Raw genomic sequence first — 12,653 nt, forward strand, 5'->3', positions numbered from 1 at the left:
AATAAAGAACAAAGTATATAATCTCTTATTTTTCTGATATTTAGATGCTACATAACTGCCCATAGCTAGTGACGCCAAGACATTCAAATGAAGTTAGTATCCATTCAGTCAGCTGCTTTCACTACGTAATGCCATTCAAACAACTGGACAAATATTTATCATTTTTACTTCTTTCAATCTGTAACTTGTAAAAATAACATGAGTGCTCTTTAAAAGTTAATTACATGGACAGGGTCTTGCCTCTTGAAAAGAGCATAACTACAGGGAATATCCTTTTTGCTCTGAACTTTAAGGGCAATAATAATAATAATATTATTATTATTATTACTAGTACTAATGCAATATGAATCCTTTTCCCCACACATCAGTGACAAAAAGAGAGGGCAGAATTTATAGAATTAAAAAAATTGGATGAATTATCATTTCTTATAACATTGAAGTATATTTATTATATGTGCTTATAAAATATGCTATAGGAATTTTAATTAATGTACTATATTATTGTATATTCTAGCTTAAAAATACTGTAAAATTAGTCAACATCAAAATAAAATATTGTTATTACAAGCAAGTTTCTTAAGCTTCTGATTTTACATAGCACATAATCTACTCTAAAGATAAAAATAACTAGATCCTGAAAGTCATCTTACTAAAAGTCATCTCTACATTACCTCATCCAGTTGGTGGCATCTTAGATTTTTCTTTATATTAGATTTAAAAATTTTATTCCACCTTATAAAATAGAATGCTTTGGATCTCGTTCTGAACTCCAACATCATGAATGTGGACAGAATGTAATTTTATACTAACTTTATATCCTCCAAAGAGTTGTCACATAACTCATTTAGCTTCCCAATAAAATGCTGGATCCTTGCCAACTGAGACTGTATCTTATTCACTCTTTTTACCTTCTTAGTCTAGCATGGCGCTGCCATGGAGAAGTAGTTCAAATAGAATTGCGCAATGAATGTATAATAAGAATGCATCAAAGTATGGACTTGAAGAAGATGAAATAATTTTTAAAAATACATTATGGAAAGCTCACAGTGTCTTTATAATTCCACCTTAAAATTTTAGAATAGCCTAGTAGAAAAGTTGGCAAGAATAAATGCACTCAATTCAACATTTTAAAATATAAAAAATTATTTTTATTTTTTAAATTAAAAATATTTTTTCCTTTATTTGCAAACCTACTCTCTTTGATAACAATGAGGGATGGAAAGAGACTACATAGAGTTCAGGTACCAAAGTAGGAAAAAGAATCTGAATTAGCTCTTTAAACAACCAAATGCTTCCCATGAACACTACTGCAGTTTCCTGAATCTCTTATTAATTTGTTTCTTAGTTAAACTTTAAAGGTGCTATTAAGGGAAGATGCAATTTGGAAATGTGTGTAGCTCATGTCCTCCATAATTATGCTCACTCCTGGAAGTTCTAGTGACTGAATCGATAGTTTTTTCAAAGAACACAAGCTTTATTATTATTTTTTTCCTTTGAAAGTTTAATGTCAGATAAAAATTGTCTCCTTTTAAAATTATTTGGCTCTGTGTTAAATTAATGATTCAAAGAGATGAAGACAGAAATGCCTACTTGATAACAGATATATAATAATGATAAAAATTAAAGCATTATAACTTTCTCTGTGATCAACCATAGAGAATATATATTTGTAACTAGCTATTAAACATTTGAGAAAAAAATGTAGGAAAATAAAATAATGTTGGCTTGTTATTGTTGCTAAAAAAAATTGGCATAAATAATCTGCCTTGATGAAAGTTGAATTATTTCTATTCAAAAATAAAAATAAGAGGGCTTCCCTGGTGGCACAGTGGTTCAGAGTCTGCCTGCCCATGCAGGGGACACGGGTTTGTGCCCCAGTCCGAGAGGATCCCACATGCCGCGGAGCAGCTGGGCCCATGAGCCATGGCCGCTGAGCCTGCGCGTCTGGAGCCTGTGCTCCGCAAGGGGAGAGGCCACAACAGTGAGAGGCCCGCGTACCGCAAAAATAAATAAATAAATAAATAAAAATAAAAATGAGAAAGCACAAGAGTATATTTTATCTCCTACATAAGCTGTAATAGATAAATGTAAAATGTATTTTAAAATTATGAAGTAAATTAACATTTTTTGCTTTATGAGTAACTTTTTTCTTTTTGTCTCATTAACTTTACTCCTGACAATTTAAAAGTAAATATTCTTTAAATTAAATATATACATATATATATATATATATAATCAGGGTTTATTTGTTTCCCCAGGTACACTGTTATGTCTAAAATTCCCTTTTTTGTTCATCCTCATAACCACTGTACAAGAACAATGAAAATAATATGTATGCCCACTAAGACAATATACCAAGTATAAAAAGTTACATACACATTTTTCTTATTGAATAAATTTGATGTGTAACATTGTGTAAGATTTAGGTGTACAGCATATTACTATGATACATTTATATATACTGTAATATTTATAATTGTTGATGATGTAGAGTTGAATACAGTTTAATTTCAGTATAAATAGCCTAATTTTCCCAGGACATCTGAAAGTTTGAAGCATGAAGCATAAAAAATAACATTTGTGTAACCAAAATGAGGAAAGGGTAAGAAAGTGATAGCCCATAATTCTTCTTAGATTTCCAAAATAAATAGATTAGCCAGACAAAATATTAGGAAAAAAAAGTAGTAAACGTAATTATTTAAGTCTGCATCATTTCCTTCATGTTGACATGATAAAATATGATATGTCAGAATAATTTCACCTAACAACTTTATGTTTATATTTTCTTGTACAGGAAAAATATCTTTCTCTCTGAAATGTATCACATAATTAATATATGAAAAATACTATAGATTATTTATTTTCCCTAAAAACTGTTATCAATTTTGAAAATATGTTTTAACACTAAAAATATAACAATAAATCATACTTATATAGCTAAATACTTTGAAATGAACTGTTTAATGCTTTCCAAACAGGTAACCCAATTTGACATTTTCCTACTGATATCTGCTATTTTTGGTTTCGTATTCTCAAATCTAACAAAATGTGAAAAATCACATTTTAAAATTAGGACACTTTAAAATATTTGATACCAACAGGCTCCAAGTTTGCTTCTTGATAAGTGAAGTAATTGCTCAATTTGTGCCATTTACTGTTACAAATACAACTCAATAAATATGTGGGTAGAATCCTTTTCTGATATAACTATAATGAATGATTTTTTTAAGAAATAGTTTTAAACTCATTTCGTTAGATGATTTGGAATTGAATAAAAATAAATAATGTTAAAAATGTATTTTTGCTTAAAAGATGATATTTATTTAAATAACTAATCTTATTTATTATCAATAAGGCATTTTAGAAGTCAGATGTGGTATCATGAATGGCTTCTTTTAAAATTTATAATATGTATCTGCAGGAACAGTAAGGCAGGGTATTTCTACAAACTGCTATTGATTTATATTGAAAAAATGCATAGCTTTCTTATAAATCTTATTTTATGTTCATATATGGTAATATAACAATGAATATTCAAATTCAATGACTCTTAATCTGAGATTCATGGATGAACTTCAGATCATCTATAAATCCCTGAATGTTAAGCAAAATTGTGTATTGGGGCAGCACATAAATATGTGTACCTCAGTTCAATTCATGAGATTTTCAAAATAAAACAAAAATTAATTAGCTAGTTAATTCATTTATAAAATATCTGACTTAAGTGTTTGTATAAATTAACTCAAATTAAAATATATTTTTCCTTAAATGAAAAATTGCTGTTTAAAGAAATTTTTCCTTAGAAAAATAATTATGTTGAAATTTAGATACGTTCAAACAAAAATTCCTACAAGAAACCATTAATTTGATGATTTTTACTCATTTTTTTATCTCACATACTAGAATTAGAAAACTAGAATGCTATCAACATGCTAGATCTAAAAGTTTTTTTCTTTTACATTTTGAAACAATCTGAGCTCCAAAGTTTACCACAATAAACCAATAACTCAATATGCATTTAAATACAAGAAAATATTGAATAATCATGCATGTTATATAAATATTAATACAGTTAATTTGGTAAATACACAAACATTTTTATAAAACACACAAACAACACAGACACCACAAACTTCACTCTTGCACTAGAGAAAGAAACAAAAAAAAGAGTACACTCACAGATAGAAAACTTGTTGCTGTTGTCTTTCCCTGGAAACAATTTAAATCCTCTAGATTTAAAATCTATGGCCTTTTTCACTAGTTAAGAAAACAAACAAAAACATGTATCAGGATACACAAGTTTAAAATGAAATTCAAGTTAACAAATTTTGTTAGCATGGAATTATGCAAGTTAAAATAACTGCTTTCTTAAGCCTGATATAGGGTACCCAGAAGAAAATAAAGAAAAAAATAGCAATCTGATCACTAAGCAGTAAAAATACCAAGCAGTATAAAAGGATTTTAAGTGTACTATAGGGAGAATCTTGCATACATGTATAGGTACTTTTTAACACTACCCAGTTTTTATAGAAGAGCAAAACATTAACTCTTTATCATAAACTATTTGAATTCATCAAATTTTATAGAATAAATTAAACTAGAAAAATAAAAATACTGCTACATTATAAAAGTGGGATGAATTTAAGGAGCTTGGTTTTTAAAATAAACTAGTGTACTTTTAAGGTAATTTAGCCTAATTGAAATATTAGGACACATTTAAGAAAATGACACAATTGAAAAAACTTAAAATACATTCTAGTATTTCTGCCAATAACCATTTCCTTTCATACACATTGCTTGCGAATGATCGATGTTCAGTCCATATTGTACAAAATTTATGAAAGTGAATTATAACTTTTTGGATTTCATCTAAAATACCTTGCTACTCTTTTTGATATTATTATATTAAAAATCAACATCAGAAGAGGCTGGCATATTTCACTGTGTACTATATTAAAGTAGATATGACTGGATTTGCCTTAAAAAACTTATAAATTCAATGAAGTAACTTGGAACATTTTAAAAACAGTTTTTTAAGTATTTTGGATGAAGGAAAAAAGTATTATTTCCTTTTAAGTATAAATTATTTTATTAACTACAGCTGCTATATAATTTTTAAAGGGATAAACTATAGTTCAGAAGACTACTTTCTACTTTATTTAAAATTTTAATGACACCAAGTGAAATAAAGAAAAACTATTTAATTAAAACCTCACCCCACTAATTTAAAATGTTATGTAATCTGATCTAATGAGATATTTAAATAACAATTATTTTCTTTAAAAAAAGCACATGAACAAGAATCCAAGGGATATATTTAGCTTCCTCAATTACAATTTGAATTTTTTACACAATGCATTTTATGAGGTTTATAGGTAGAAATGATAAATTGAAACATTTAGGCAATTAGGTTTTGTTCACTTCGTGAAATTGAAAAAAGCAAAACTGATTTTTTTTAGTTTAAAATGATCATTTCACTAAATCTTACTTGCCATTGTACCCAATTAATGCAACTTAAGGATATTTTACTGCCTTTGAAACATTTTAAGGTGATTTTTTTCTTGTCACTACCTTCAAAAGTAGAGAGGTAGAGGCAGAGTCTATGGCTTACTGAAATACACAGCTGTAAACTATCTATACATAGTACATATAAAAAATATGAAAATGATCATTGGAGTAGGATTTAAGATACCTGATTCTTAGCAATTAGTGGTTGTTGATTTTTGGACAAGAGTCTGCCTTTTTACCTGTCTCTTCTCTTAAAATAAGTAGCTAGGACTAGATGACTGCTCAGTTGCTTTACAATTTTGAGATTCTTTATCTGAGGCCCTTTATTTACAGTGAAAGAATGACTACATCTCTCTCAAGTTATGTTTTTCGTTGTAATTCTTTTCCACACCCCAGCCCCCAGGGTAAGCTAAAGTTTAGTCCTACTGTTGTATTTGGTTGGCTGCTCTAAATTTAGTTCTGCCACTTGTAAATTTTCCTGCTGCCTGAAAATTATTTTTAACAAAATTTACATTTTGTATTTTGAGGCATAATTCTAGATTCTCCAAATCCAAACATGAATTATAAGTAGGAATTCTACCTCTACTTTTCTCTGCATTATAAGATTTGACTTTAAGTATTACAAAGGGGTTGGAAAATTTCATAGTAGTCTTAACACAAATCTGGAATTCTTAATTTTTTTTTTTAATGAAAAGATTGTAAACCCAAAGGAGAAAATTGAAGAAGAAAAATCCAGAGGGTCAAAGAGCTCAGTTACTAGAAATAAAGGATTTTGAAAATAACTCTGTGTGTGTGTGTGTGAGTGTGTTTGTATAAACTAGGTTTATGTAATGGGCTTATATCTGAATTTGACTATTTGGTTGGTGAGGTCAGGGACAATACCTAGCTAAGAAAATGTCATCTGAGACCAAGAAGTTTTAAACAGTTTCCTGGTTCTGAAGGGACCTAACCTTATTTTTATTTATTTATTTTTTTGCAGTACGCAGGCCTCTCACTGCTGTGGCCTCTCCCGCTGCAGAGCACAGGCGCTCTGGACGCGCAGGTTCAGTGGCCATGGCCCACGGGCCCAGCCACTCCGCAGCATGTGGGATCCTCCTGGACCGGGGCACAAACCCGTGTCCCCTGCATCGGCAGGTGGACTCTCAACCACTGTGCCACCAGGGAAGCCCCTAACCTTATTTTTTAAAAGCATCTGTTTGTCAATTTAAATTGAAGAAAAGTGAAAAGTATAAATAATTGTAATACAGATGCAGAAGATGGAAAACCAGGAGAATAACTATTTTAGGAGATAAAAAGGAGTGAACAGAAAATAATGTAAAATTTAAATTCACCCAAAACTTTAAAATATGTTAAACAGGAAACACATACTTTAGATATTTTTATAATTTCAATATAAAGAGCATACAGCATATCTCTTCTTGAATAAATTGAAAGGACAAATACTGTAAGCACCAATTGCAAGATGCTGCTCTAAATCATAAATCAGTGAAATGTTAATTCTCAAATATATGCCATAAAAACATATATTATGTATTACAAGGTATATGTATTAAGTACCAACATGACATCAAGCAATGGCGCTTCTAGTGATCCCATTTAACTTATAAAATTTATAAAATTAACCTGACCTTTGTAACAAGTGTATTCCAGTTATAAGCATGTCAAATTTATTTTATCATAAAGATATTAAAATATGTTGTGGTATTTTACATAATTTTATAAATATTAAAAGACAGTGTGCTGTTTGTGTCGATTCCTTCCACTGTACTGTGAGTTTCTCAAAAGCAGCAACATTATTTTACTCAAGTAGTACTATGATTGAATGAATATATGCTATATTGTAAATTCTGATTTAACTAAAGGTATTTTGTTTGGAGGATTTCCTTTGTTAATCATGAATTAGGAAGGAAAGAAGTGATAAAAGAATGAATGTTCAAGATGAAGCACCTTCATGTGTAAAGCTATTTTAAATACATAAAAATATGCATGTTCTAATAAATTTTTAATACATTTCATTAAATGCAAGACATGTAGACATATGTGCCAAGATCCCTTTCCTTTATTTTCTTCTGCTTTTCACTTTTCACATGCTAACAGTTTTGTTCATTTTTGTTTATTACTCTTTTGGTTTGACTCATGCTTAGCATAATGAAAATACTTTATAATATAGAAAATGTCTGGCAGAAAGGAATATACTAGGCCAACAATCAAATCCATCTGTTTAGTTGTAAGTCCCAGACACTAGGGAAAAACATTTTGTTTCTGTAATCCTCATTTAAGCAGTTTAAACCACTGTAGAGGATTATAAGTGTACTATTTTCCAGATCAATTATTGTTCAGTTATGTTCAAAAAGAATTTGAATTTTAAAAACTTACAAAAAACTGATGGTGACTGACAAACCTCATCTAACTTCCAGGTTAATTGGCTAAAGTCACTTAATTAAAAGTCATCTAACTTCCAGGTTAATTGGCTAAAGTCACTTAATTGAAATTATTTAAATTACAATGCCTTATTATAAAGATTAATCATGTATGCACATACATGGATAAATTGCTAGATTTTGTTTCAAATGTCAACACTTTTTTTGTGAAACAGGTGGCATATGAATTTATTTTTATGTTGAAGAATCTCTGTTAGTAGGAACAAAGCGCTGGTGCCATTCTTCAACATTAGGAAACTGACCACAATACACAGATGCACTAAAGGGAATTCAACCATCACTTGGAGGCTTAGAAAACATGACCTTTACGTAGTCTGTCTATCACCCAGCCTCTAAAACTTAAAGTCATAAAACATTCCCCAGCTTCAAGTTCCTTATTTTAAAATTGATAGACTCTTCACTACATAATCTCAAAAGTCACACACCAATATTTTTTTATTCTATTTCACTCCTATATATATACAGTGAAAATCTGTAATTTTTCAGAACATTTATCTTTGAAAAAGAAGAAACAGACATGTTTAATATTAGTGGGCAGAATATTTTTTTCATTGGAAAAAACTACTTTAGATTTGTATGGGACTCCTATAGAAAAACATTGGCACTATTTATTAAATGTTATCAGAACATCTAAAAGCCCTTTCATTTTCTACTTAAATTATATTCAAATACAACAATAAAAATAAAACAAATGAGACATTCTGTTTATTATCTTAATCTTCCAAATTTGTATTTATTTTGACAATAACTTATCTTGCAAGTGGTAGTAGCTGCATTATAAATCTACAATTAAGTGAGAATATGATGGTCCCTGAGAAAAGGAAAATAATTTATTTTGAGAAAGTCATTTGTATCCTACTGATTTATTTTTGTTATTTTTGCTTCAACTTCTCAAATGTACAATTCCTTTCTCTTCTTTTAAGCTGTTTTTGACATCATGCTATCTATATAATTCCTATTTTTTATTTTGAATTAAGTATCATCTTTATCTTTATACTTAATAAATAAACTATACTAATAAAATAAATTTCATCAGTTTTTGTTTTGGTTATTAAAACTAATGTGTGCTCATGTGTGCGTGTGTGTGTTCCATTTTGAGAACATGGCACATCTCACCATTGACAGTAGATCCATTTACATGGGTATTAGAATATATAATCAATCACTTGCTAAGGGATTTTATATAGATCTAGATAATGTTAAAACACAGTGTGTTATTTGTGACATTTCTCTCACTGGACCAGGAGTTGGGAAACCTGTATTCTAGTCCCACAAGACATGGAACAAGTTGTTTAACTTCTCTATACATTCCTAAGAGATTCATTCATTTACCCGTAAGTATTTAGGTGTAGAATTTAGAGCAAAGGAAGCAGAAAAGACTAATTAATCAGAATTCTCGAATTCTCAATTCTATCTCAAAGATTAAAATGTTTTTAGAGATTCTAAAAGTATTTTACTATGTTCAGAGGAAAAGTTTTGTTTGTTTGAAAGTAAATTGTGGCTCCATGTCACAGGCCTAAAGGCACTAAAATTTAACACTTTTTTTCTACATCCTGTACTGGCAGAACTCTTCTTCAGAACATATTTAGCATGGAAGCGGCTATTTGGTCACTCCATCCATATTATCCTTAGAAGAAGAAATATCAAGAAACTACACTGATGCCAGGAAAAACTAGGTAGTATTCTTGTGGTGTCTGCTTTACTATCTTTCATATAAGAGTTACCACTGGATACAAATTTCTGAGAAAAGAATATTTGCTTTATAAATGTTGCTATAGTATAATTTTAGAAAATGCTTAAGGTATGCTGCAAGTAAATCATATTTCTGAACTACACAGTAAAAAAAGGTATAATAGAAAATTCAACAGCATATTAGTAAGTGGTTCATGAGTCTTTGTGAAAAATATTTTATTTTAGAATATGTTAAAATAAAAGAAATAATACTGGCCTTCATTTGATGAGAAAATTAGTGGTGCAATGAAATATGTTCAATAGCACTTCAAATTCATTTGTAAAGACATATATTAGGGATATGCAAGATCCAAAATATTCTCAAATTTAAAATGACAGACCAATTAATTTTAAAAGAAATGGTGTATATTCAATTTTATAATTACCTAAAATCTAATGTTTCTGCCTTTTAAAAGTCACTAGAGATAAGTAATATGGTTTAGACACTCCAGTATTTTTTTAAGTCCTAAACGTCTACTTATGTTACCCTGCTAGTTTGTGGCTAGCACTTACTCTTGCATATTGAATATGTAAGTATAAAATTTATATGACACCCTATTTTTAGTTGAAAGAAAATTTACAATTATACGTTGCACCATATACTTAAATTCTAAAATAAATTCTAAGAATCAGGACATGGCAAAAGTTCAGTAAATGTTAGTTATTTTATTATTATTTATAATTTTAAGATCTAGTCAGTTTCAGATGTCATTCCAATTGGGGATGCACTATACTAAAATTTTTCAACTACTTTGTGTTATGTCTTTTTCACTGTGTAGGGATGTTATACAAATTCATAAACTCTCCCTGGATTTCCAACTTAAATTTTATTTTTTATATAAAGTTATAAACCTCCCCAAATTCTTTGGTCAAGACAGTAAATTTAGTATAAATGTATAGAAACACACACACACACACACACACACACACATATATAATCATATTAGTTTATATGAACACATGTGTCGTTATTCAGCATACTTTAAGGTGTTCTTGTAACAGGCCCATTTGCACTTTTACAAAAGAGGATTCTAAGGTTATAACATCTCAAAGTTGTAACAAGACCAGCCTAGACCCCAAATCTTTGAAATCTTACTTTTCAACCACTTCAGACTAAGGAATAAGTCTAAAATTTTTACTTGGAAAACTGAACAGAGTTGCAAGTGTGAAAAGGAGACATCATATTTTATAAAATCAATTTGTTAATTTTCACAGGTCTTCTAGATTGAATTAATTTTGTTATTTTTTATTTAAGAGACAGTAGATGCTAATGAATAAAGACGCTAAATTCTGTATGTGGGCTTTCTTCCCTTCCAGAAATGGAACAACTTCAGAAATCCATAACACTTACGTAGGTACCAGCAGATGCACCAGCAATGCTTGGCGTAACAGGTCTTACAGTTATGGTGTGCAGTAAAATGTCAGGATTATAAGAAAAATGTGGAATTTTATATATTCTCTTTAGGGATTCTTATAATTGGCATATTAAAAGTCACCATATGGGAAGAGTTACCATTGGTATGGTTCACGAATACTTTCAACACTTTTAAAACTGTCTCAGTCATCAATTTAATGAAATTTCAATCCTCATTTTCTGACAGCTTCAAATGAACTATTTTTAATCATCTTTAGTCCTGCAGTTAAATATTAAGATCCACTCAATTCAATCATTTTCTTATGTCCTTTTTTGTTTTGATAGCTCATATTTTTTGAATGGTAATTATTTCATGCTTGTTTTATTTTAATTTCTGTTCTCTTTTCACTAATTAATTTTACCAAATATAATTTTACTATAAAGTGTAACATGAAAAATGATAATACTCAATTTTTCTTTTTTTTATGATTAGAATGACTCTTGCTTTCACATGAATGCCTTAGAGAACATGAAGATTAGGCAAAACTTCTCAAATGACCTCAAGAACAAAAATATACCTGCAAGTTTATAATGTTTTCTAATTCAAAATAAATGAGGTAATTTTATGTCACATATTTGTTTTATGCACAATGTCACAGATCACTTATCTACAATGTAATGCCTTCCAATACGAGACTAATTGGGAAAGAAGCCAACTGCTTGAATAAGAGTGACCACGGTTCATGAGTATCATGACTGACGGCAGTGGAATATATTCTTCCATTACAAATTTAAGAACACTGAATAATTTTAAATATAATATCCAGAAAATGTTATTACTTTAATAAGTAACAATATTCCTTCATCCTTCTGATTTCAGATTATTATATTTTATCCAAGTTTTTCATGAAGGCTTGGTATCACTACCTGGATTGTTTTAAATAAGCATAGATGGACTCTGACAGTGTATCTGATACAGGGTTATGCTGCTAAATTCATGGCTATTGAAGACAGCAAAGCACTCTCATCATAACCCATCTATGTTTTCCTCATAGCCCAACCATATTGTCCACATGCCTTTCCAGACCTATTCTCCTCCTTGTTCTTTGTACAGAGGTTGATCTGCGTAGGCTACATCCTGCTACACAAACTGTGGCATTACACTAGCAGCACTGGCATCACCTAGGAACTTGTTGGAAAAGCAGATTATCAAGCCCCATCCCAGACTTAATGAATTAAAAATTACAGTTTAACAAGACCACTACGTGATTCTTATGAAAATTTAAGTTGAGATGCTCTAGACTCTATGAACAGACTCTCTGATCCTCTGGAGAATTCCAGCAGGAGGATGGAGGGAGGGAGGAAAGTAAGATCGGGATTATCCTGCAGGGTCCCTCCCATTATGGTGACTGGAAATGTGCCCTTAACTGAAGGTTACCAGTCCTTTCATGCCAGACATATACATTTCCCTCTGTCCAACATCTCTCCCCTCCCTTATCCCAGTTGGTTGGAAAGGTGACAGCCCAGCTGCTACTACCCTAGCTGCATGATCCCTTGTGGTTCCTTTACATCAGCTCATTTAGAAATAATCCCTTTGTAAGTAAACCTTCCTTGAATTA

The 12,653-nt window shown here is 30.2% G+C and overlaps 1 protein-coding gene across 3 annotated transcripts in view; it reads right to left on the minus strand.

Moving 5' to 3' along the window:
- CSMD3 (CUB and Sushi multiple domains 3) overlaps positions 1-12,653 on the minus strand; it is a 1,076,690-nt gene that overhangs the window by 653,939 nt on the left and 410,098 nt on the right. For 2 of the 3 annotated variants that reach the window (XM_060127235.1, XM_060127234.1), the window contains one exon: positions 4,180-4,257. The exons of the other annotated variant lie outside the window; for it this stretch is intronic. In XM_060127235.1, coding sequence (XP_059983218.1) covers positions 4,180-4,257 — 78 coding nt within the window. The remainder of the gene's footprint in view (positions 1-4,179; positions 4,258-12,653) is intronic. 3 annotated transcript variants of the gene reach the window in all.

This window comes from Lagenorhynchus albirostris, chromosome 17, assembly GCF_949774975.1.
Source record: "Lagenorhynchus albirostris chromosome 17, mLagAlb1.1, whole genome shotgun sequence".
Lineage (NCBI taxonomy): Eukaryota > Metazoa > Chordata > Mammalia > Artiodactyla > Delphinidae > Lagenorhynchus > Lagenorhynchus albirostris.